The sequence below is a fragment of the Suricata suricatta genome, chromosome 3, assembly GCF_006229205.1.
Source record: "Suricata suricatta isolate VVHF042 chromosome 3, meerkat_22Aug2017_6uvM2_HiC, whole genome shotgun sequence".
Lineage (NCBI taxonomy): Eukaryota > Metazoa > Chordata > Mammalia > Carnivora > Herpestidae > Suricata > Suricata suricatta.
Genome location: NC_043702.1, coordinates 125296953 through 125323778, shown reverse-complemented (window position 1 = coordinate 125323778; position 26826 = coordinate 125296953). Strand labels below are relative to the sequence as shown.

Here is a 26826-nt window from a genome sequence, read left to right as displayed (position 1 = left end):
TGACGTTGCCCTCCGCTGCTCAGTGCCAGAGGCCAGGGCTCAGGAGGGACATATGCTGAATAACCTTGAGGGACTTCCCATGAGTGCAATGCCCTCCTCGCTTAGGAATATATAAGAACAGGTGTGAAAATGTAGCCTACAAGATACTGTTCCTAAACTGAGGTGTTGTTTTGTTTTTCTTTTCCAGAAGAACAACTTTCCCCAGAAGGCATGTCTTGTGTCTACACATACAAATGTCTGTTAGGTTGTAGTATTGTCTTAGTAACTGGATTGACTGAGCTCTAGGCGTGGCAAAGCAAGCACATCATTTGGACATTCATGATATCCCTTTCACAACTGAGAAGTCTCAGATGTTTAGATGCTGCTAATAATCTCATAGGTCTTTCCTCAGGGATCAAAGAAAGTGACAGAAGGGTGGAACATACCAGAAGTGCAGTTCTCCGCTCTCTGTCCCATTACCTCCAGAAGGAAGCCGTGCAGGCCTCCAAAGCAGTAGCTACCCTCCCCTACCCAAACGAGGAAGTAACAACACAGAAAAGCCATAGCCTGGTGAAAGCAAGATTCAGGGAACCTGACTTCCAATGTCAATTCCCCTGTTGCCAAACTACGTTCCTCAGGAAAAAGCCATTTCATCTTACTGTGATTTTCCCCATCTATAAATTGGGATAATAATACCCATCCTCTCTTTGACTCACCAAGTTAACAGAAGGAGGAAAGGAGAGACTGATTTCCAACACCCACTTCTCAAACCCTTTTTTCTATTTGGTCCTTTTCATTCAGTCATTGATGGGCCCACACAGATCCTGGTTCGAGATGTCTCAGACACCGTGGCCTTTGTGGAGTGGACCCCACCTCGAGCCAAAGTCGACTTCATCCTCTTGAAGTATGGCTTGGTGGGCGGGGAAGGTGGGAAGACCACTTTCCGGCTCCAGCCCCCCTTGAGCCAATACTCAGTGCAGGCCCTGCGGCCCGGTTCCCGCTACGAGGTGTGGGTCAGTGCCGTCCGTGGGACCAACGAGAGCCAGTCCACAACCACCCAGTTCACAACAGGTAGGTTGGGGTCATGGAGGGAGTGGGGAGGGAGAGGGGCTGAGCCAATCACTGCCGTTGTCGTGGCATGTGGGGTACTGAAGGGGCGAGGTGACATTGCCTGGGCGCCCATATTATCACAGAAGCTGCAAAAAGGGAGCGAGAGTGGGGACCTCAGCAAAGTCACATGACAGTACGGAGGGACACAGCGCACCGGTGCTCAGGAGAACTAGGTGCCTGCCATGCCACTGCCACCAGCCAGATCCATGACCTGATTGAAGGCTCTTCTCCAAGGCCCTTCTACTTCCTTTGTAGAATGAAAAGTTTGTCTTGAAAGAACTTCCATGTCCAGACCACTAGCCCAAATGGTAATTTTGTGCGAGTTCAGGAAAGGTGCCCTCCTTCAAGGTCCTTTGCTGCTATTTGCAGGCACTATAATCATTGTATAAATTCATACTAACAACACAGCACGTTGGCACCCCCACGGAGTTGTGCAAAACCCAACTTGTGTGACCTTCCTGCTGAGGCTCTGTGATGCATTCTGCCCTTTGTGATCACCAGCAAGAAGGCTAATCGGAGGTCTGTTCCCACACACAGTCGGCTAGATGAGGCCCCCACCCCCGACTCCCAGTGATGACCATCCAACCCCCTTCCCAAGGCTGTCAGGACTCTGAAAGAGCTTCAGTCATGGTCAGGAAAGGCTGGACCTCACAGTCACCTGCTCCCAGACTCTCTGGGAACCCATCAGGCTGGACAGCTTGGGGGCAAGTGCAACAGACACCATCCAAAGAGAGCCTTCCCGGCACTCTCACTGGGTCAGCAGGTTCTGGGATCAGATAGTGAGTCTCCCCCTGACCTGGATTCTCAACCTTGGCCTCTCTGCCCTGGGGAGAGACCTCAAGGAATGTCTCTGCCAACTCCAAGTCGGTCAGGGGATCAAAGGAAACTGCTAGCATCTGTGAGATCTGAGAATCACCATCTTCTACTGGGGTAATGCAGGAGAACGGCTAATTCAAGCATTCTGCCTGGGTGGTGGCCTAAGGGCTATTATGAGATGGAATAAACCATTTGGGATCTTGAGGGTAGTTCAATAAACAGCACCATTATCCTTTAGCTGTGTTTAAAATCGACTGATAAGTAAGGCCAAGGATAAGACAGATGGAAGCCAAAACATTCCCTAGACTAGAGCCTGTAACTTAGTGTTAGAGCTGTAGATGGGCTTTGCAAGGTCATGGTCCCTGAGGCCCTGGGCAAGTGCTCCCATGTGGCAGAAGTTGGAGAGACTACTGAGCTTAGGATTTACAGCATCCAGGAACAAGCAGGCCTGATCCCTGGCGGCAGCTGGCTCCCGGGAGAGAGAGGAGCAGAAAGGCAGTGCCCAGGTCCTGCAACAAATTCACCATTGAGGGGAGTCCATCGTCCCCAGCCTAGGAAAGAGGAAGGCTGGAGTCTTATAATGGGGCTCCCTCTGCACAGAAAGTCACACTAGGAGAGGGTAACGTTTCCCTGCTAATGGGCAGCAAGCGTGGCCACTGAGGAAACGGAGAAGGCACGGTTTGATTCTGAGAGAGAGGCTTTCTCCCAGCACCTGCACCAGACTCCACCCCACCCAGGGGATCGCAGGTCTGGTTTTTTTACTGAACACATCTTGGGGTTCCCAGGGACTGAATATACACCTTTAAAAAGGAACTAAATTCTGCCCATTTCTCGTTCCTTCTTCTCCTCACTTAATCCACATTGGACAGGGCTCAGCATGACCTTACTCCAGATCCCTTCTTGGTGAACTCAAAGTCAAACCCCTTCCCCCACCCCTCACACCTGCCAGGCTCTCCTGCCCCTGTTGGGGGCGGGATCTCCTGGGGGCCCGTGGGTCCTGCGTTCTGTTCTGAATTTCAAGACAGTTTTTGTTCGAAAAGTGGTTGCCTTATGCTTTGCTCAGATAAGGAGTAAGAGGCAGAAAAGGAGAAGGGCGCGCTCCAGCAGCATGATGAAAGACAAATTCTTGATGCTTGGGTCCACAAGATGGAAGCAGGATGGGCTGGTGGCCCAGGAAAATTCCAGTCAAGACAATTACATTCTGCCTCCTCGGAGCTCCCCCCTGAGTTTCAGCTGTTTCCGGTCGCCTGGCGGATTGGCAGCTGTTAGGAGGCTGCCTCCTCGCCTGCACTCCCACCTGCTCCCCTCCGCTCTGGGGGTGAGGGACACGTGGGGGTGGGGACAGGCCAGCAGCCTTGAGCCCAAGCTCTCCTGGCCTCCACTGCCCGCAAAGTGCAGAGAGGGTGCCCAGACTCTCTCGGCAGGGCCCTCAGTCATTTCAGAGCTCCGCTTAAATTCAAATTAGCCAAAGTGCTTTTCCAGGTGATGTCTCTGGCACCAGGAGTGTGCTAATTGCACAAGCAATTAAAGCAGAGATTTGTTTCCTGCACAGTGAGCAGGATATTTGCCTGGGTCTTAGAGCTGCTCCCCAAAAGGAAAGAGCCATGATGGAAGCACACTAAGGCCAGTGGTTAGAGAGAAGGCATCCTCAGGAACCCCCTGTCCTTGGTGGCTCTGGTTTTGATTGTCCTCCTAGGGGACGTCCTGGGACTCTTTCTGTCCACAGAGGAGGCATCCTCTCTAAGCACATGCCTCAGGCACCAAACTTGGCCTCCAGGGCATTTGGCTGAGCAGAGACTCCTGCTTTAATCTGAATGTCCCAGGCCTCTCTTGAATGCTATTATGAATTGAACTGTGTCCCCAGAAAGATGTCAAAGTCTTAACCTTCAGTGCCTGTATATGTGACCTTGTTTGGAAATAAGGCATTTGCAGATGACCAGATTAAAGGAGGTCAATAGGGTCGACCCTAACCCAATATGACTGTGTCCTTATAAAAAGGGGAAATTTGGACACAGAGGCAGACACACACCCAGGGAGATGGCCATGTGAAGATAAAAAACAGATTGGGGTGGTTCTTCTACAAGCCCAAGGGCCGCCTAAGATTGTCAGCGAACGGCCAGAGACAGGGCCAGAAGGGAGTCTCCCCTACAGCCCTCAGAAGGAAGCCACCCTTCCAACATCCTGATCTTGAACTTCCAGTCAGCGAGACAACACATTTATGGGGCTCAAGCTGCCCAGTCTGTGGCATCACCGAAAACGAATACAGAGACCCACGTCACGGCGGTTGGAGCCCCGCCCTGCTCGGCAGCAATTCTACAGGGATCCTGTCACATCCTGGCATGGCCTGGATGGCATTCTCCCCACTCCACCCCCCACCACAGCGAGACCAGTTGCCCTCAGTCAAATCCACCTTTCCCTGCACACCTTGCCTTTAGCTTCCTCATAGCCCCAGAGTCGAAACTTCTAACAAGACTGTTCAAAGGCTTTGAGGTGGCAGGCGAGTCTGAAAACTGAGTGGGTGGGAGTAAGTTTGACGTGTTTTAGGAGTAGAAGAAACATCAGCCCAACTGAAGCACAGTGAATCAGGGTAGAAGTGATGCAAGACGGTGTCTGAGAAGCACAGAGCCCTGCAGGGGACGATTAGGAGTTTGTGATAGGAAGCAACAAGCAATTTTTAAGCAGGAGAAAGGCTTGAGCTAATTTTATGTTTTAGAGACTAGATATCCACGGCCCCCAAGCCCCTCCCCCAGGGCCGCATGGACATCTGGCTTTGCCTTCCCCTGGCTTGCCGACCTATTGCAGACACCAGCCCTGCCCGTACCCACAAGGGAGCCCTTGACTTGTCCCTCCTAGACAGATGGGGCTTCAAGACCCAGGGAGGCAAACCATTTCATTCCACCCCATTCCTAAGACACACCCCCCTCCCGTTGCTGGGTGGATGAGGGAGACATCAGGCCCTGAAGGCTTGACCCAGTCCATCCAAAAGCTGTCGGAGGTGTGAGGGGCGGGGGTGGGATGGGGTAGCTCTTGGTCTCACCATGAGAAAGAATTCAAGGACAGACACAACACAGTGGATGAGCAGGAAAGTTTATTAAAGCAAAAGTACACTCTCTACATGTGAGAGCAGAAGAGCTCAAGGGACAGCCGTGCCCACTGGGGCTTGGGTCTCCATCTTTTATTGACAGTTGTTAACAAGGGAGTGGAATATTCATCACTTGAGGCAGGGATTTCTTGGAAGCAGGGTGGTCTCTTCAGGAATATGGGATATAGGCACTTTTTCTTCCATAGTTGGTCAGGGGTTTCCTGTCATGGCCCCCTTAGGAGATTTTAGTGTGGCAGTATAGTATAATGAAGGAACAATGTGAACTTTGGCCTACTTTGTCAGCCATCTGGGCCTGTCTGGTTTATTTGAATTTCTTGTGGGTCGGGTCAGGTCAGGCCTCTGACTTTCTCACACTTGGCCATGACTTCCCCTTTGCTGGACTCCAGGCATCCTGTAAGAGCCTAACTAACTGCTTATTCCAACATTCTCAAGCCCTCATTCCCAGAATTGACCTCTTTTGGCATCGCTGACACATGGAAAGTGTCTGGTTCCTTCAGGGAAAACACCACCCCCTATCCACAGCGCATAGGTTCTAAAGCCAAAAAATTCCAGAAAACCAAAACCATCATTTTCTAGGTCTGGGATTTTTAGTTGTGAAGAGCAGTAGGTAGGCACAGGACTCAACCTGAATGCTAACCCTAACTTCTCTTTGCTCCAGTTCCATTCAGGCCTCATGCCCCACCCCCAGTCAGGTCCCTCATCCCAGCCTCTGCTCCTGCATGAGATCTAAGGGTATAGGGTCCAGCACGTTCTTCCCACAAGCCTCTCTCTCCAAGTTCCTCTCTCCACCCCAAGGCTTCAGAAAAAACACACCCAGCATGTCAAGAACGCACGGAATCCAGCATGCTAGCTCCACATTGAGCAAGGAAGCATTTCTCAGAAAAACTAAGCTGTAGAGACATAAATCTGCTAACAGATTCACCTAATTTACATCACTAAACAGAACACTTCCCACCCTGGAGCAGCTGCACTCAGATTGATTCACAGCACTCAGTCTTCCCCAAGAACAATTGGTATATACTTGCCTGGCATTTGCAAATTAGAAGTCTGCTGGAGGTTTTCTCAGAACAAAGAGCTGGTCCGCTCCAAAGTGAAATTCAAATCTCAAAGACAGGCTTATCGAGAACGTTTTAAAGGGGCAGCTTTTCATGACTGCACCTTCTTACCTTGCAAGTTGTTGATGTTGTTTCTGCCTAAATTAGCCTGAGGAGATGACCCTTCTCAGGAGAGAGAGAATTAGCCCCCCCAGGACTGTGGGAGAGATGGCATGCTGGTGGTCCCTCCTTTGCATAGGAGTCTTTGGAACTCCAGAGAGCAAGCATGGGGAGCGCCATGTTGTTGGAACTCAGGACAAGTTTCAGAGGCAATAGGAGATACTCCCAGGGCTTAGGCACCTGTTTTTGCACCAGGTACCATGCCATGCACTTCACATGCATCGTTCTATCTGTGTAACAACTAGAAATGTCAGTGGTATTAGCCCATTTTACAGATGTGGCCATTAAGGCCCAGTGACACCTCATGTGACCAAAGACTTAATGATGGTAGAGCTGGGCTTAAACAGAGGCCTAACCCCAAAGCCTATATTCTTTCCACGACATCATATTCCTTATGTGTATACTTAATTTCCTACAAACCTTTCAGCAGTATCTATGCAGGTACATCCAGGGGAAGACAGCTTATACTTCAAGTCTTGCAGTCAACTGTCTCCTTTCAGTATGGCGGCCAAATTTGATATTACTCTATTCTGTCATAATCACTTGGAAGCCATCTCTGATTTTTTTCCCTCCTGGGGTTTCCCTCACTTAAGTGTGTCAAGCTTATGATAACTGGTTCATTTTTAAATTTCTAGAATACTGCCACCACCATTCAGAAAATATTCTAAAACATTCCCTGAATGGAAATGGGGCAAGTGTAAAGTGTGTTGATATCTAACTCCCAAGCAAAATTTTCCAGACTGTCCACAGAATCTGTTGACGCTAACCTGGCAGGCTGAAAGCTCAAGGGCAGCCCTGAGGTTGACTCAAAATGTGAAGCATGGGGTCAGGAGATACGGGCTCTCACCCCAAAGCTGGTTTAAGATCAAGATGTGTGACAAACATACATTTTGGTGATGTCTGACTCTTTTTAGAGATTGACGCCCCCAAGAACCTGCGGGTTGGCTCCCACACGGCAACCAGCCTTGACCTTGAGTGGGACAACAGCGAAGCAGAGGTCCAGGAGTACAAGGTCGTGTACAGCACCCTGGCGGGTGAGCAGTACCATGAGATGCTGGTCCCCAAGAGTATCGGTCCAACCACCAGAGCCACCCTCACAAGTGAGTACATCCTGGCTCCGGGGCCACATCCGTTCCTGATTCCACATCCTCAATGCTCATCCCCTCAGTGCAACCAACTCCAGCCTGCCATCCCCAGAGCCCACTGACTTACTCTCTCATGTCCCTGCACACGTCTCCTGTCCTCTGTTGTCTTCTGTCATTTGGCCTAAGCTACTACAAGTCTCGTAAAAACCACTGCAGGTAGACTTCGCACATTCTCTCCTGACCCCCTTCGCATCTTCAGTGGTCTCTTCAATGATGCTGTCCCGTTTCCGCATACATTGCAGGGCTCTCCCACTGCTCCCATGATGATAACCCCAACCCTAGTGGGGCCCACATGCCCTGTCTGGTTTCCCCATAGTCTTCTCTTGTCTCCCCCCACGCCACATCCCCTGGTGCTCTCCGTGCTCCAGGACCACAGGCCTGCATCCAACAGCTCCTCAAACACCTTTTCCCTGCTGCCACAGGGCTTGGCATGTGTTGTTCTGGCCACCTGTCAGACTCTCCCAGCACCCTCCTCCCCCCAGTTATGTCTGCCTCTCTTTCAGATCTTGGTTCACTTGTCACTTCCTGAGGAGCCTGCATGGTCACCAGGTGAGATCAGGTTGTCCAGTCCTACTACCTCTTCTCACTGGTGACCACTGTCCTCACAGTGCTGCTCAGGTTATCATTGCACCTTGTGGGTGTCATTATTCCATTGTTGCTCTCCACCCTGGATCTAAAGCTCTGTGAATGGGGACCAACTGGGTTTTGCTCATTATTGAGCATTTGCTGGAGCAAAGTGTCTAAGTCCTAGATAAGTGACAGAGGGATGGAAAGAATGAAGGAAGGAAGGGAGAAAGAGGAAAACAGAGAAAGAAAGAGAGTGGAAGGGAGGAAGGAAGGAAGAGAAGAAAAGAAGGAAAAGAGCAAACATTCAGTATGACTGGGGCATAGACTACAAGAGACCAGGGAGAAGGTAACAGCCCAGTTATGCATATACACCCCATAAAGAGTTTGAGTTTATTCTTGAGGGCAATGGGGAGTCATTGAGGGATTTTAAATAAGGTGATGCAGTGACTGCATAGGTGTAGCTGCTGCGTGGAGAGTGGGTGGGGAATGGCAAGGCCAGAGGCAGAGATTGGTCAGGGAGCTACACCACAATCAGAGGGCCAGAGGGTGATAGTGCAGACGAAGTCAACACCCTAGGTCACCATGACACGTAGCTGGGGAGCACTCTGGGGATGTGGACACACTCAGTGCTCCTCCTGGGACCCTCGACACATTCATCCAGGAAAAACTGCCCACTGGACTTCACCAAAAGGTAGATGACTGGAAATGCGGGGCACAGCTTTCGGGTGAAGGAAATTGTGCAAAGCGGCCATGCAGGGGCTGTCAGTGCACTCACCGAGACTTTATTGAACCGTGTCTTGGCTTCCTGCAAAAGCATTTGCCATCTTAGTAGACAAGGGATACATAGCAAAGAGTGCACACAGTAAACAAGGGCAGTATAATCAAAGCTGTTTTCCTCCCGAACAGAAATCCCAAACTGCCTTGCAAAATGAGGCCAGATAAAGTAAATATAATAAACGCTTTTTCCAGACAGACGCACTCCTCGGAGCACAGCAAGGAGACAGAAAGATCTGCTGACCAAGCAGGTTAATGGGGGTGAATTAAACATAGCAGGAACACACCAGCTGGTGTAGGGGCCTCTACAGAGAGATGGAGACATTCACAAAGATTAAGTGAAACAAAAAACTGAAATGATGCAGGAGGGAATGGAGTTCAAGTACAGCCCCCACCCTGGCCCCCCACTTGCCTAGAGCCTCAGGCTGATTTGGCAATTAGCAATTTACAAAAATGATGGCCAGTGGTTCAGATGGAGGATATGCCATAAAATCATGAGAAAGATAGAGAGGCATCCAGACACATTTTAGTTACTATTTCCCAGTCCTGGGAAAGAAGATTCTACATTCATTGATCATCTATCTTATTCCAGGCATCTTCCCGTAGTTACAGCTTATTTACTCTTCATAATAACCTCATGACAGATGTCACCATCCCCATTTTATGGATGAGGAAATTGAGGCTCAGAGAGTCTGGAAACTCGCCCAGGCTCGCAGAGCTTGCAAGAGGCACAGCTGTAGCTCAAAGGCAGTTCTTCTGATACTTGTCAAAAAGCCTTCCAGCCCATGGCTGCTCATACTAAAGAACTTAAAAGTAAAGGACAGTCCAAATGTAAATGCCATAGACTTATAAGGCACAGAGAAATTATTATTGAGGAGTGGGCTTCACTAGGTCCATTTTTTGGATAAGAGTCGAGCTTATGAAATAAAACTATAAATATATATTACACGTAATTATCCCAGGGAGCTCGCTGCTGGGGAGATTTATAAAGGCAAATAGCTTTATGTGATTTAAGAAGGAATTATAGGCATGTAAGGAAATCAAGTATGTCTGTACTTGCTGAGATGCAAATTACAAGGGTTGTTGGCTCTCTTGCTGTGGTTTCGGAGGGAACAGAAGGACGGACATGAAGGAGGGAAGGCAAAATGAGGCAGAAGTTTGATCCCTGCTCTAGATACTTGTGCTTTTTTCCTCACTCCCCAACTTGGACACTGACAAGGAGAGGTTTTTCAGCCTCCCAAGGCTGTGTTTTATTGTGTTTTGTTTTCTCATTCGAAACAAGTTGTTTATTTGCATATATAGAGCAAGAGCCTATATATAGGTGGGAGGGGCATTTCAGGCTCACCTGAGACAGTTCCTTCCTGGCCAGAAAGAGAAGGTAGAAACTTCCAACGCTTTACATCCCCACCTGTCCTATCTCCTCATCAAGGACAACTGTGGAGCACATAGACACAGAGAAAAGACTGGGGGTTGCCCGGGTGGGGACTGGAGGGGAGGTGGGCAAATCAAGATACAAACTTCCAGTTATAAAATAAATAAGTCATGGGGATGTAATGTATAGCATGGTGACTGTAGTTAATAACACTCTATCGTATATTTGAAAGATGCTAAGAAAGTAGACCTTAAAAAGTCTCATCACTAGAAAAAAGTTATAACTAGTCATGATGACGATGGTTAACTAAACTTACTGCGGCTATCATTTCATATGCTAATATTGAATTATTATGTTGTACACCTGAAACTAATAGAATGTCAAATGTCAATTACATCTCAATTTTTAGAAAAGAGAAAGAAGGGGCTCCTGAGTGGCTCAGTTGCTTGAGCATCTGATTATTCATTTTGGCTCAAGTCATGATCTCACATTCATGAGATGGAGCACTGCATTTGGCTCTGCGCTGAGCCTGCTTAATATTCTCTCTCTCCCTCTCCCTCTGCCCCTTTCACACACACACACTCTCTCTCTCTCTAAAATAATTTTTAAAAGTAAAACCAAAAATAAACACAAAAGAGAAAGAAAAAATAATAATGGAGACTCTTAGCACAAAGTCCCTTTGCCTTGCCCCCCAGATTGGCATTCAGGTGCACCCACTTCCAGTGTGATCTGGGGCAACTGACTTCATCTTTCTAAACCTCTGTTGTGCCTTCTGTAAAACGGGAATAATACTACTTACATCACAGTGCCATGATGAGGCTTTAATGAGATCATATATTTAATGAATGCAAAGTGGTGCTTTTAACATAGCAAACTACATGTGTGTGGCTGATGATAGTGATGGATGAGGGAGAGGAGGAAGAAGGGGAGGAGCAAGAGGAGGTCCGTGAGCTAATGCTTTAGGACTTCCTGGAATGGGTGTAGCACAGGGCAGAGACTATGCTCCTCACATCGTGGTGTGGGCACTAGCAGCAGAGCATCCCCCCAGGAGGTTTTACAGCCCCCTTCTTCAACACCTACCAAATCAGAGCCTGCATTCTAGAAGACCCCCAGGTGCTCTGTGAGAGTTGCTTTTTCAAAGCCTGGCTTCTGAAGTTGCCCACTTCGGTTTGAGACTGACTTCAGCGAAGTACATTGTGGGCAAATTTCTTAAATTTCCCATGCTTCAGTTTCCTGGTCTGAAGGACACCACATCTTTCTCATGGGGTAGTTGGGAGGCTTAAATGAGATCGTATATATCCACATCCACAAGCACCTGGGATGGACATCAGTTCATAGGGAACGTTCAACAGCCATTTGATCTGAGATGGGTTTTAATCTTCATCAAGCTCAGATTGGGTGTGCAGCAGCCTGGCCCCTCCCCAGTTCAAGTTCACACCCCCGTTCTTCTCAAGGCTGACTCTAAGCCCTAACGTCCCGTGGCATCTGTGTTTGCTATTCCCTGCTGAAGCCCCCATCTTCACAGCTACTGATCACCCCTGCGCAATGGGACTCGGGCCCTGGCTGACTCCCTGGGCCTCTGAGTAGAGCAGAGGGCTCCCAGCAAGCAGTCTCTGCCAGAGCCTTCCCCCCACACATGCCCCCCACCCCCACTTTGCAACACAAAGGCCAGGCTCCAGCACAAAATGCCAAACATTTCCTTTCCATTATTCTCTGTAGGCAATGCCCAGTGAATTCCCTCTGGACTATGAATTTGTTTCTGAACAACAGACTCCGTGTCTGCAACGATTTCTCTCTCTCTCTCTCTCTCTCTCTCTCTCTGTTGTGGTGGCTTCTATGTCCTTAATGATCAGTTTTTTAGGCTCAGCCTCTCAGCGGGATGATGTGTGCTTGGCCTGAGTACCAAACCTGGAGTCCCAAAGGGGCCCTGAGTGTTATGTATTTTGCAGGTGCATCAAGGAAGGAGGAAGGCAGGACGGAAGATGTGGGGGACGGTGGGGAAAGAAAGGGATTCTCATTGCTTGACTGGAATTTGGTCAGAAAACCCCCCCTCCACCCAGTGCAGGTTATAAACACTGCTCTGAGGCTCCCATGCATCTGTCATCAGAGGCCAGTGGCTGCAGTGTTTTGCCAAGAGGGAAAAGGGTTTGTCCTCATCATTTGGACTTAAGAAACTCACGGCCTTGAAGATTCCTACAGACATTATGGTATGACCCAGGGTTGCAAGGAAACAAAGACCTACAACTGGCCACACACAGCACACTCACTCACATGCACACATGCACACTCACACACACAAGGCTGATGACATCACTCATTGGGCCTGGGAGTTGCCACCTTCCAGGCCACTAGTTGCTGGAGATTTGGAACAGACGCCTCTCCCCAAACCCACCACTTCCTCCCGGGGCTCACACAGGAGTCTGGTGGTAAGAAGGTGGGTTCCTCAAGGTGCCGAGGTAGATGCACCTTTCTATTGAGGTAGAAAATCACAGGACGATTTTCCATGAAGAAACCCGAGACTCCCAGAGAAGTCCAGCTTGCAAAGCAGTGCCGTCCAAGGCATTTGATGTTCACTTCACCCTGTCTGCACTCCCTGATGTGCCAGGGCACAAACACCAGACCTACGGCCAGACCTCCAACGCCAGGCAGGCCCTTCTGAGGAGGAGGAGTTGGGCAATGGGCCGGTGGCCTGGGCCAGACGGTGCTCAGCCTCTTTCAGGTGAAGTCACAGCGACCCCAAGTGGCCACTCTGGTAAGGCACCCTCTGAAAAAGATGCTGCCTTCGGGGTGCCAGAAAGTGGGGAGTGGGCTGCAGAGACCAAAAGAAGGGAGAGGAGAGAATGGGCAGATGCTTCCACAGCTTTCCTCTACACAGAGCTGGCACAGGAGGGCGTCTGTCCCCTTATTCATGTTAAAGGACTGGCGCAAAGGAACCAGGGGAGAGCCAGGTGGGAATTTTTCGTTTTCTGATTTAACTTCTTCAGCAGGGAGCGCTTATTATAATAAAAACCCAGAGATAGGACGTTCCTACAGGATAGGGGGTGATGGGCCATGTTTCTCATTTATCTCCCTGGCAACTAGAGAGCTGCATTCTAGAATATTCCTTATTACTCTTTTTTTAAAATATAAGTTTGTGGGGCCATAACTTTCTTTAGAACCAGCATGGAATTGGCTGCTTCTCTTGATGCTTGAATGTGGTCCACACTCAAAAAGTAGGTAGATGTTCTGCAAAGCCTGATTCATTCAGGGAACCCTGGAGAAGCATCCACCATCACCCAAGAAGATAAGGACGGGCAGCCTGGGAACTTAGACCTCCATGATATTAAAAAGTAGATTGCTGCCCATCTGGTGTGATTTCAGGGGTTCCCAGAGGTCCTCTGTATGTCTCCAAATACTTCCCATCTATGAAATCTTTAGTGCCCAAATTCCACCGCTGGTACTTTTTCTTATGAGGGTCCTCCATTAGGTCCCTGGTTTTCGTGAATTATTTTACCAGATCGGCTTTTGCATGTGTTATTCCTCCTGCCCACAATGCCTTTTCTCAGCCCAGATACCTTTGATCAGTCAAAACCCAGTCAGACATCCCCTGGTAAGTCTTTCCAGTGCTCCCATCACCCTCGCTATGCTGTTTCCTTGTGTCACATGTTTCACTGTGCTACACACTGAATTAAAATATAAAAAGTCAAAGGGCACCTGGGTGGCTAAGTTAGCTAAGCATCTGACTCTTGATTTCAGCTCAGGTCATAATCTCACAGTTGTGGGATCAAGCCCCATGCAGGGCTCCACGCTGATGGTACAGAACCTGCTTGAGATTCTCTCTCCATCTCTCTCTGCCCTTCTTCTGCAAATATGTGTGCATTCTCTGAATAAATAAATAAATAAACATTTATGATACTTTGTAAAAACTCAAATCTCTTAACTCAAGACCAAAGAGTCTAGTGAGGAGACCAACATGAAAACTAACAGTAACAATATAATAACATCATTGCTGTAAAAACTAAGAGATGGTCTGCAAATTCTTTGGGCACAGGGTCTTCAACTTGCCCCTCCCTTTGAGAGCAGATGTCCTGTGAATGCACCATGCCAACCAAATCCCTCACCCCAGTTTGGTAAACTTGAGGTTCACAGCACTCAGGAGGTGAGCTCAGGGATTTAGAGATGGAAAGGGTCCCCATGTCTATGGGTCCACCTGAACCCAACCAAGCCTGCAGATCTTAGGTGTCGTTCACGGTTTTGCCGGCAAGGGGTAGCGATCTCAGCTTCTTGGGCCTGCTTCTCTCCGTGACTTCCCTGCTAGCAGCAAGCAGGAAGCTGTAAGAATAGGTCTCCTAAACAGAGGGAAGTGAGTCATTCTACCTTCATCATCCACAGTCCTTGCACTGCAGGGGACAATGTGCTCATTCCTCTTGCTCCTCGACCCTAATTAATCTCTTCCTGCTCACGTGTCCCATCCTGCCCACCAGAGAATTCCATATCTCCTTCCCTCTACCCTTCCTAATCTTGGCTAGCTTTCAAGGTTCATTCAAGTCCCTTTTCTACAAAGCTTCCCCTGGCAACTGCAGCTCATGCTGGTCCTGTCCACCCTCTGCAATGGTTTCCTTCATTAGCAGCCATGGTGTAGTGCCCAGCTAGTCCACTCCCCTCCACTGGCCTGGAGGACTTGGAGAGACAGAGACCATGCTAGGATATGGCAGGAAAAATAACCAAAAGACTTGAGTTCCAAAGCCAGTTTTATTGTATATTTGCTTTATGACCTTAGTCAAGGAATGGACTTCTCGGAACCTCTATTTGCTCATCAGTAATGCCTTCCCAGCAGAGCTGCAGGGGGATTAAGGGAGGTAACAGGTATGAATCTCTAAGAACCTATAGCTAGTAGTAGCACTCTTGACCATCAGACACTCAAAAAATTTGCCTCAAATTTTAAGCCTCCTTTCTTCCCTCCCTTTCTTCTTCATTGTTGTTTGAGACTACCAACTGCATGCAGTTCAGTCCTTGGCATACTGTGGGTGCTCAATACTTCTCTCCTTCAGTAAAGATTTCTTTTATATCACTGAAGACAAGGGTGATGTCTCTTCAGCTCACCCTGATACCCCCAGGACCCAGCCCCTCTGCCTGGCACAGAGGAGACCCTCAATAATGTTTGGTGAGTGAACTGCATGCATTGGGAGTTCGGTGAAGAATGGGTGTGCCATGAAAGAGTTGAGAAAACCGTTAACCCCATCACTGTACAAGGGAAGTTCTACACGGCATGGAGAGTGGAGGTTACCTACGGGACAAATTTTCTGAGCTATTGTGAAGAAAGGGAACAGAACCATTTGAATGCCACCATTTTCAGGAGGTGGATGGGAAAATAAAGGGAGCATTGATAGAGAGCGATGGGGTCTTTAAAAAGTGAGAAATCCCTAGGAGTCCACAGAGTCCTGATGTATAAGTGTGCTGTATATGCCTCAGATACACATTTTCTTTTCCAGCAGAACTGTATTTTACCTGCTGGCAACGAGCAACAATTCACTTGTAGCACAGAAAAAAAGCTGCAGAAAATCAAAAGAAAGCAGCAGGCAGGAACCTATAAACGAGTCCCACTTTCCCATCCCCTAGACAGAAAGCCTGGGACGAGAGTACTTTAAATTCTGCTCTGCAGTTTTTCTGGGAAAAGACGACTCCGTTGTAGTAAATTATTGAACATTTCATTTAAGCTTCATAAATAAGAAACTCAGATGGAAATGTTACATGTTAGATCCGTTTGGCAACATATAATTTCTGTCTTACTCCCTCGATCTGTCACCCTTCATCTACGTCAGAGAATTTCTACTTCATTATAGGCAATTGAAGGTTTCAATCAGATGCCTAAGAAAAGTAGTTTATGTCCCAAAGGTAATCTAATTTCTCCAGCCAAGGATGTACCTGGGACTCGCAGAACATATTGACGGAGATAGATGTGTGCTTCCAAGGTTTCCGGGGGCGTTGCAATCACCCACTCAATCTAGTGACAGGGACCACCCAGCCAGGGGCCAGCTACTTGCTGACAGCTGGGATCCCTGAATCGCTGGTCTTATTGAAGCCAACGGGCTAAGCCCCAGCAAACTGACAAGAGGTGTGCCCAGGACTAGCCTCTACATAGCTGGAGCACGCAAGAAAAGGGACTCAAGACCTTGGAATAGTTCTCTGAGTGACATAATAATAATACCGGCCACTATCGCTATGGGCCAGGCACGGTGACTGTTCGAGATAGATACCATTCATTGGTTTTCCCATTCTACAGAAACTGAAGCCCAAAGATGCTAAGCATCAAAGTGACACAGGTAGAGAGTGGCAGAGAATGAATGGTAATGTAAGACCTCAAAGTCTGTCACTCTTCACACTTTCTTTTAATGTTTTATTTATTTTTGAGAGAGAGAGAGAGAGAAAGAGAGAGAGAGAGACAGCATGAGCAGGGGAGGGTCAGAGAGAGAGGGAGACACAGAACCTGAAGACAGGCTCCAGGCTCTGAGCTAGCTGTCAGCACAGAGCCCGACGTGGGGCTTGAACCCACAAACCTCACATGAAATCATGACCTGAGCTGAAGTTGAATGCTTAACCAACTGAGTCAACCAGGCCCCCCTTCACCCTTCACACTTTACCTCCACTGGTGTTGATGCTTTAAAGGAAGAAAGAAGGAGAAGTTAAGAAGTGGGATGGAGCTGGTCTGAGAAAGGGAAAATACAGCTGGCTCCCATGCACTTCTTCAGGGGAGCCTGGTTGGTAAGGCCTGGCAGGTTCTCCCATACTCAAGCATGAGGACATTTATTGCTTTAGCTGGCCTAACGCCCTACTGAGGAGGGGGTGCGGAGACCTCTGGCTACCTCGCAGCATTCTCCTTCATTAAACAGAGCCATTTGTTGAGGAAAGGTTGCTCAATGCATTTCCAGTCAAATCATTCTTATTATCTCAGGAAGCCTGAGGAAGTCACAGCTGCTCAGGGGAGGGGATGTGCTTGGGGAGGGGCTGAACATTCCAATTCTCCTAAAAGTCTCTGAGGCCAGAAATTTGAGTGCCTGCTCCAGCTGGTCAGACACTTACTCTTTGTCTTAGTTTCTTTCTATAATTTGATGGTGTACTGGGTGAATAGTGTCCCCCCCCCCCCCCCCACAAATTCATGTCCAACTGGAACCTGTGAATGTGACCCTATTTGGAATTAGGGCCCTTACAGATGAAATCAAATTAAAATGAGGTCATAACAGATTGGGGTGGGCCCTAAATCCAGTGTGCCCAGTGTCTTCATAAGGAGGGGAGAAGACACAGACACACAGGGAGAAGGCTATGTGTTACAGACTGAATGTTTTGCGGCCCTTCCCTCCATCCCCCCCCCCCCGCCAAAATTCATGTGTTAAAAACCTCATTCCCGGTATGATATTAGCAGATAGGGACTTTGGGAGGTGATTAGGTCATGAGCAAGTAGCCCTCATGAATAGGATTGGTGCCCTTATAAGAGACCCCAGAGAGTTCTCTTTTCCTTTCCACTGTATGAAAACTCAGCAAGACGATGGGCATCTATGAACCAGGAAGTGAGGTTCAAATCTATTGGTGCCTTGATCTTGGTCTTCTCAGTCTCTAAAACTGTGAGAAATAAATGTGGTTCAAGCCACCCAGCCTATGGCAGTTTGTGATAGCAGCCCGTGCAGAATGAGACGCCATGAGATAACTGAGGCAGAACCTGGAGCAGAATCGCCAGCATGGCTGGCAACCACCTGAAGCTGGAAGAGGCAAGGAAAGATGCTCCTCCGTAGAGCCACTGGAAGGAGCACTGCCCACTAACACCTTGATTTAGGCCCTGTAGACTCTAGAACCATGGTGGAATACATTTCTATTGTTGTAAGCCACCTCATTGTTATCATTTGTCATGGTGGCCACAAGAAACTGAAATGCAGATGGATAAGACTCCCCATCCCACCTTCCTCACAAGGTTGTGCTGAGGGTCAAAACACATCCAGGTATTTTGAAAAGAACAAATGTTATATATATAGAATAACATGATCATCAGCCATGGCTCTTATGAGCCCACACAGAGTCCCCAGCCCCCTGCAAAATGCCTACCAGAAGGATTCAGACTCATCATGGGGGACCCCACAGGTGACAATTAGATCTTGTCGTATTTTTCCACAATCTCACTTCTAGTAAATGAGGGTGAGTTTGGTGCTAGTTTGATGGTAGAATAATGGTCCCCAAAGATGTCTACATTCTAATCCCAGGAACATGTGAGTCTGTCATCCTACATGACAAAAAGGAAATTGTAGATGTGATTAGGTTATCTGGGTGAAGAACAAGAGTTCTTATAAGAGAAATACAGGAGATCAGAGTCAGAGTAGAAGATGGGGCAAAGGACACAGAGGTCAGAAAGAAAAACAGATGAGAAAATGCTATGCTGTTAGCTTTGAAGATGAATTAAGGAGCCACAAGCCAAGGGAGGCAGGAATCCTCTAGAAACTGGGAAAGGCAAAGAAACAATTTCTCTCCCAGAGCCTCCACAGGCTGCGACCCTGCTGAACCACTTAGACTTCAGACCTGCTGGTGCTAAACTGTAAAATAATAGACTTGTGTTGGTTTGAGCCACTAAATTGTGGTCATATGTTACAGCAACAATAGGATATCAATGCACCAGTCAAGCCAGTTATTCTGAAAATGAATGTGGGATTAGATTGGGAGACACCCGATATAATTGCAGGTATCTTGGGAGGCTCCCAGCGATGCTTTGTATTAATCTCCCAAAGGATTTCCCCGGAGAAGCATACATCCATTAGTTGGATAGTTTTTGCATTTTTTCCATCTTCCCAGAGACCCCCAGAAGTCAATCTTAAGATTGAATCCACAGCTTTAAATACCCTGGTGTCTGAATTAACAATCTTGGTAGGGAGCCCACAGCAGCAAAGCTTCTGCCTGCCCCTATGTTAAAGGCCTGATAGCCTATCCATCCAGTGTTGCTCCCTAGAAGGGACCCTAGAGTCCCCCTATGGTTTCAGTCCCTATCTATAAAAGTACAGATTGATGCTCACAATGTTCAAGAAATGCTTTAGGGGCACCTGGGTGACTCAGTGGGCTAACATCCAACTTTGGCTCAGGTCATGATCTCACAGTTCATGGGTTTGAACCCAGCATTGGGCTCTGTGCTGACAGCTCGGAGCCTGGAGCCTGCTTCAGATTCTGTGTCTCCCTCTCTCTCTGCCCCTCCCCTACCCCTGTGCTCTGTCTCTCTCTCAAAAATAAAAAATAAACATTAAAAAAAGAGAAATGCCTTAAAAGCCCATATCTGTACAACCCCTCTCAATTACCCACTCTTCCAATGCACAACTTATACAAGAACTCCCTTCACCAGCTATAACCAACCTGAGACTCCAAGGACCATTGGAAGACCTTCCACAGAAGAGCTCATTTCTGAAGGTCTTTGACAAGGGCAGCCTTGCTGCCTTCCCGCTGAGACCAGCAGCAAGAAGGAAGGTGCACGAAGCACTTCATCCTGTTGACTTGGTATGGATTTCCCAAGTGGTGAAATTGGGATTTCTTGTTAGGTAAAATTAGGAGGAGATTCAGGAAGGAATAAACACAAGATCTGTACAGGAATCGAAGGTTACTTGCTTCCCTCCTTTCTGCTTTCCCCACCACTGACACCCACACAGAATAATGTTAGTTTCTGCATCTATCGACAGATTTGGTGCCTGGCACCGAGTATGGAGTTGGAATATCCGCTGTCATGAACTCACAGCAAAGTGTCCCAGCCACCATGAATGCCAGGACTGGTGAGTAGGAGGACTGCTGCAGAGGAAGACCAGGATGCTGTGTAAGCCCGAGAAGCCAGAGAGGCTTGTCCTGGCAAGGTTTGGTCAGAAGGCAATGCCCCCTAATGAACAGACCCCTGGATGACAGTGATCAGCCTAGGAACAACATCAACCTGCAGATCTTTGATCTCTGTGCCTAACCTCTGCTATCAACATGCAGGATAGTCTCACTCACTTCCCCACAGGTCTGTGCACGGTCTCCCATGATCTGATGGGCTGTCTCCAGAGGTGGAAACTCCCAGATCAGTTGGTGTCATAGCAAGTCTTTCTAGAATAACTCAGAGCAGGCAGAATGTGATGTCCCTCACCATGGATGACAGAAGCCCTCAGGAAGGTCATAGGGATGAAGGTTTAGACTTGGTAATAGCCCATTAAATCTAAGGGCAATGGAAAAGTCCACTTGAGACCCTTGCGATTCTGCATCCAGCAAATTTGCTTCCAAATTCTGGGTAAATTTCAAAATCATTCTAGGACCTTAGGTACAGGCCGCCTTGCATGTGGTGGGGATTTTGAACCAATCCCTGCCCCAAGGCTCATTCCAGAGTAGACAACTTCTCTAAGAGAACCACCAGGACACGGGTCCCCAGGAGTTCTCAAACCTAATTACCTACACATCCATGGCCCAGTCCACCAAAATGGCCTCAGGAACAGGGGTAGCTAGTATCGCCAAGAATGCCACTTGATGGTGGCTCCTATTTTACCCTGGTTGGCTTGCTGAGAAAGGCTGGAACAAAATGAATATGGAAAACTTGATAATCTGCCACCAGCTTTGTCCCAGAGGTGGTTGTATTCCAGTCCTGTTGGAGCTATTAATGCCTTTATGCAGATTGTCTATAGATATACCAAGCCCTTGGCCATCTTTCAAAGTGAAGGTGCTTAACAAAATGTGACAGAATTGTCAGAAATGACAAGCTCTTCCTCATGATCAGCAGGCCTACTAATAGGTTAGAAATCCACAAGGAGGCCCAGTCCCAATAAATACTGGCCCTTGTATGGAACTTGTGTAAAATAGGCCACTTGTGTTGATCCACAGAACTTGACAGTCCCCGAGACCTCATGGTGACAGCCTCCTCGGAAACCTCCATCTCCCTCATCTGGACCAAGGCCAACGGTCCCATTGACCACTACCGAATTACCTTTACCCCATCCTCCGGGATCGCCTCAGAAGTCACCGTGCCCAAGGACAGGACCTCGTACACACTGACAGATCTAGAGCCTGGGGCAGAGTACATAATTTCAATCACTGCTGAGAGGGGTCGGCAGCAAAGCTTCGAATCCACTGTGGATGCCTTCACAGGTACCAGGGTAGCGGAAATCTTAGCTGGCCTCAGGGATCAATGGATCTTAGTATGATAAGGTCATTTAGGCAACCTACTCTTCCAATGTCCCCATTTTGTTTAGAGAAGGAGGAATGTGGGTAAAGAAGAGATAGAGGAGAAAGAATGACATATGGCCATTTGTAGGAAAGTGGATGGACCTTGAGGGTGTCATGCTAAGCGAAATAAGTCAGGCAGAGGATAGATACCATATGTTTGCATTCATAGGTCTAACAGGAGAGACCATGGGGAGAGGAAGGGGGAAAGAGAGCGGGGAAGAGTGAGGGGCACAGATCAAGGGAGACTACTGAATACTGGAGACGAACCATGGGGGGGGAGGGGTGATGGTCACGGTGGGGGGCACTTGTGGGGAGAAGCACTGGGTGTTATATGGAAACTAATTTGACAATAAACTATTATTTTAAAAAATAAAGAAACATTTAAAAAAAGAAGAGATAGAGGAGAAATTAACAAATACATCAAGATGGAATGGTTGGAAATAAGGAGGAGAGATGAGCAAAGTTACTGACATGCCTGAAGATTTGTATCTTATTTTCTAAAGCCTGGACATGGGGGTTGATTCTGTTCATCTTTCTCTGCCTGCACTAAATCAGTAGGCATTCATAGGATCCATGTGATCATGTTAAATTCTTCCTAGAATAAGGATTTTAAATCCTGGGTGAGTATTATGAAGGAGTATTATGAAGTTTTACCATGCTGAAGGCATTCAGTTTTCAGTATATGGCTTGAAGAAAGGAGATGGACAGGACTGAAGAGTGAGGAAATGGAAGCTCTGAGTCAGCAGGTGAAGGTATAGTCCTAATTGATAAGGAAAGCCCATCCCTTCAGTCGAATGGGTCTCCAGCCCAGTGGTCCCACCACCTCATGTGTATTTCAGAACCATCATCTTCTCTACTTTGCAGGCTTCCGCCCCATCTCCCATTTGCACTTTTCTCACGTGACCTCCTCCAGCGTAAACATAACCTGGAGTGACCCATCCCCTCCAGCAGACAGACTCATTCTGAACTACAGCCCTCGGGATGAAGAGGAAGAGATGACAGAGATCTCTCTGGAAGCTACCAAGAGGCACACTGTCCTGATGGGTCTGCAGCCGGCCACTGAGTACATCGTGAACCTGGTGGCAGTCCATGGCACAGTGACCTCTGAACCCATTGTGGGCTCCATCACCACAGGTGAGGCTGGAGGGCTTGACAGCAGGTGGTGAAGGGGGTTCCTACAGACGTCTTCAACAAGTCAATGAAATTTACAAAGAGAAACCCCCCAGGAAGTAGAGGACTGCCTCACTTGGCCAGAGAGGGTCTGTGAGCTGTTCTGAAAGAGCCACCTCTTTCAGGGCTGCATAAAATGTATAAGATGGGAAACTCCTATTTGGAAGGTAGGACAGACTCAATGTCTTGAGGAAGCCAGGACTTGAATGCATTGGTCCAGAGGTTCTCACACTACCAGCCTGAAGAGAGTTAACCTTCAAGGGGAAACTCCATGTCTTGACTGCTCGATAAGGTCACTCGTACAAATGATACTTCCTCAAAATTATGTGAGACTAGCATGCAACCATGTAGGAATCTGATATTCAGAGAATGGGGTTGATTTGTATGTTGTTTGGAAAACACAGGCACTCTGAGATTGTTGGATCACATTCATCTCGTCATTCTCAAATGTAATCCCAGCTATGAGTATCCACATGGGTGAGGACATGTGTATTTGGGTGGTTTTCTATATACTGACAAGAACTCACTAACAGGACAAATGCATTAAGTACTCAGCTGGTTTTGACTCTGCAATCCTCCAGTAGTCAAAAAAATGAGGTATCTGGTACAAATGAAAAACAGGTTAGGAAAGTGGATTTGTTCTGGACTCATGCTCTGAAATCCCTCTATAGTCAATAGGCAGTTTTTCCAAACCGAACCATAGGTGGCTGCTAAAAAAGAAGAGAAACCAAGTTGGGTTTGTCTAAGAGAAGCTGCTCTAGGGAAAATGGGTATGGCACTCCCAATTCAAAAGAAAACACGAACTTAAAGGAAAGTTCCAGTTGGCCTTGACACAGATAATAGCTGCACAGTACAGAGCTTGCCAATTTGACTCAGTGTTGTTAAAATATTCTCCATAAACATGGCTTTAACCATAACAATAATGTTTCATTTGAAACTTCAGCCTAATCATGCCTTTAAGAATGCCTTAGTACAAAGGTCTTGTCTGTCTCTATGACACTATTAGCTCTTGGTCCCCATGAGACCAAGGATAGGAATTGCTTTCTCACACTGTGCTTTCTGTCTTTTTCCCGACAAACACCCGGGTCCTTGTAGGAATTGATCCCCCCAAAGACATCACAATTAGCAATGTGACCAAGGACTCTGTTATGGTCTCCTGGAGCCCTCCTGTTGCAACTTTTGATTACTACCGAGTATCATATCGGCCAACACAAGGTAATAAAGTTATTTGATTTCTCACAAATGGATAGGATTTGGAGCTAGGTGGTGATTGCTGGGGGAGAACTACATATCCCAGATGATATCACTCCCTGCCTGCATTCTCCCCCTTTCTGTAGCGTGCTCCTTCACAATGAGAGTAGGTTAAGTAGGAACAGGCAAGAAACCCTGAACTCACCAACTCCTCTCACAGAAGGCTTGACTACATTCACCCAGAAAGCAGGTCCTCAACTAGCAGTTTAAATCATGGTATCTGGTCACCATTATCTAGGCAGTCTAGTGAGAAACAACCCTAAAAAATTCTGCCAAGATCCAGGGTCCTGTGTGCTTTCCTGAGAGAGTGGTCCAAGACCAGAAGCCTGGGGGATTCTTAAAGACTCGGCTGAGCCAGGTGGAGCCTTAGAGGGAGCCACAGTGATGGTGGTCCTGTTTCTGCCACTCCGGCCAAGTTAGGAGTCAGAAAAGCACAGACCTGCATTCTGCCAGTTCCTGCAGGTGCATGCCACATTGTTGACAAACTAGAAGATATGCCCACTTCAAAAGAGGCAGTGGGAGAGTTCTCCAGACTACTCTGTCTCTGAGCTGCATAGACCACTCTTCACAGTCCATGCCCTCTAGACTGCTTTAAGGAGACCAGCTTGTTAGAAAACTACCTACCCCCCCCTTTTTTTTTGCTTCAAGGAACCTATAAAATGAGGGGGTGGGACCAGATGCAGGGTCTCCTCAAGCTCCAGTATTCCCAGTCCATGAACCTTTTCTCGTCCTTTCCCACCAAGCGTTTAGCTTCGCACTCATCTGAGCTTCATGACAAAGTGCTGCCAGAAGCTTCTATGTAGACTGTATGCGGGCTGTGTTGAAGGATCTGCTGAACTTTGACAGTGGCTTCTGCTCTTCCTTAGTGGGACGGCTGGACAGCTCAGTGGTACCCAACACAGTGACAGAATTCGCCATCACCAAGCTGTATCCAGCCACTGAATACGAAATTAGTCTCAACAGTGTGCGGGGCAGGGAGGAGAGTGAGCGCATCTGCACCCTCATTCACACAGGTAAGTGTGTCTCCCCGTCATGAGCCAAGTCAGGATGCTGGCTGAGGACTCGCAACAAACAGAAGAGGCAGACAGAGGCATTGTCTGGCTAATACAGAGGACACTGGTCCTGGGCTCAGAAGCTCCATTCTTGGGTGCTCCTCTGACTCACTATGTGATGCAAAGCAATTTGCAATTTCTCTCCCCACTGATAGTCCTAGTACTTGGAGTTTAGACCTTATTGGTTTAGGTCAGACATTTTTATGGAATTTCCAGTAAGAAAGGTGACCTCATAAAGACACATGATGGAAATAAATTCCAGGACAGACATCTGAATTATCACATCTAATTTTCAAAACCTTTTAAATGTTTATTTTTGAGAGAGAGAGAGAGACACACAGAGTGAAAGTGGGGGCGGGTCAGAGAGAGAGGGAGACCCAGATCTGAAGTAGGCTCCAGGCTCTGAGCTGTCAGCACAGAGCCCAATGCGGGGCTCAAACTCAAGAATGGTGAGATCAGACCTGAGCCGAAGTCGGACACCCAACTGACTGAGCCACCCAGGCGTCCCCTCACATTTAAGTTTTTAAAAAACTCAGTCAAGTAAATTTTATCTCAGAGAAGAAAATGTTGATTATGTCAGTAATAACCCTTAGAGTCCTGAAACTCTTCACTCTTTATGTCCAGAAGCCATCAAGTGGCTACATTTACTATTGCTTTGTGCTCAAAAGGTTAGCGGCTTTCCTTTTGGAAAGTGAGCCCCTTGGATGCACCTGAGGACAGGGCTCCTGCAGCAGCCCCACTGCTGCTCTTGCTCCATCAGCCCACCAGGGAGAACTAGGAAAGATTTGCTGTAGAAGTTGCCAGCAGGGACAGCCAAAGTTTGCTGTCCCCAGACCCCAGTGCCAACCTCCCTGTTAAGCTATTGTTCCCACAGCACATGTGAAAACATCCAGCTTACCTTGTTAGAAGAGCTGGATTTCCTGAGGCTGCTTAATTTCTTCAGAGAATGGCATTTCCCAAACGAGGGAAAGGTAACTTGAATTCCTCACTGCTTTAGTAGGTACTCTCACAGGCCCAGAAACATGTATAAATAGCCAAAGAAACAGTCCTTCAGAATGTTTCAGAACCTCGAGAAATTATTCTTCTAAAAGACACCACAGGGTATTCTCATCTTCCCCAGTCTCCTCCCAGACCTGTTACTACAGACAACCCAACAATGTTTTTCGTTCAATCTTTCCTTTCCATCAAACTATCTGTGACCATTAAAACATCAAGAAATATTGGCCTGAAGTGATGCCCAATGAGTCAAAAGAAGACCCCTCTCATCTTCCTGAAAATCTTAGAAGTTCATGGTAAAGAAAATAGGCTTTTTCTCATTGAGAACAATAAAATGGATTTCAAGAGCCTCCTATCCCCAAGGGTAAAAGAATGCAGCAGCTTGGGTCAAAACACATCATCTTGGGCTCTTGGTTATAGTAAAGCAGGTATTCAGTAGCACACCGACCCAAACCACCCTCCTTCAGGTTCAAGCAGAGCTACTGTGACAACACCCAGTAACATGATGGCCCACAGAAATGTCTGAGCTTGTTGTTGTAATGTAAGGTTTATGATTTTGCAATTTGGATAAATGAGTACTCCTTCAGGGTCTCATGCTTAATCTCAGAGGGATCAAGCTAACTGTAGTCTCCCAAGACTTTTCTTCTTTGTCTCTTCTCATAAGGTTGCATTTGAAGAACTTGTTGAAGACACAGATGATGGATGCAATTCAGATATCAAAACTGAACAAAATTTTACAGCTGTTGCTTTCAAATGAGGAATATGGGCAAGCTATAGAAACCTTCAGGTTAGAGGTCAACAGCACATCTTGGTCCCCAGAAGTAAATTACATGATACTTGGGTTGAGTTGATACCTAAACTATTATAATACTATCCATTTCTAAAATAAATCCCAAGCTTATGGAAGGGAAGCATGGTAAAAAAAAAAAAAAACATATGCATAGAACATGGGCAAAGAAGAATAGGAACATGGTTCCATGAAGCGCAAACTCTGTTCCTCCCAACAGGCACTATTGGCCTTTAGCCTGGAAGAATCCTTTTGCCTCTTTTTGCCACAAAAAGAACACCCAGAACTCAGTACAGAGGGAGCCTG

General features: G+C 47.5%; 1 protein-coding gene across 1 annotated transcript in view; it reads left to right on the top strand.

Moving 5' to 3' along the window:
• TNR (tenascin R) overlaps positions 1-26826 on the top strand; it is a 92297-nt gene that overhangs the window by 20228 nt on the left and 45243 nt on the right. Inside the window, exons 6-12 of the mRNA XM_029935119.1 lie at positions 781-1050; positions 7137-7322; positions 19761-19850; positions 20923-21186; positions 22129-22398; positions 23530-23649; positions 24552-24698. Of these exons, the coding sequence (XP_029790979.1) occupies positions 781-1050; positions 7137-7322; positions 19761-19850; positions 20923-21186; positions 22129-22398; positions 23530-23649; positions 24552-24698 (1347 nt within the window). The remainder of the gene's footprint in view (positions 1-780; positions 1051-7136; positions 7323-19760; positions 19851-20922; positions 21187-22128; positions 22399-23529; positions 23650-24551; positions 24699-26826) is intronic.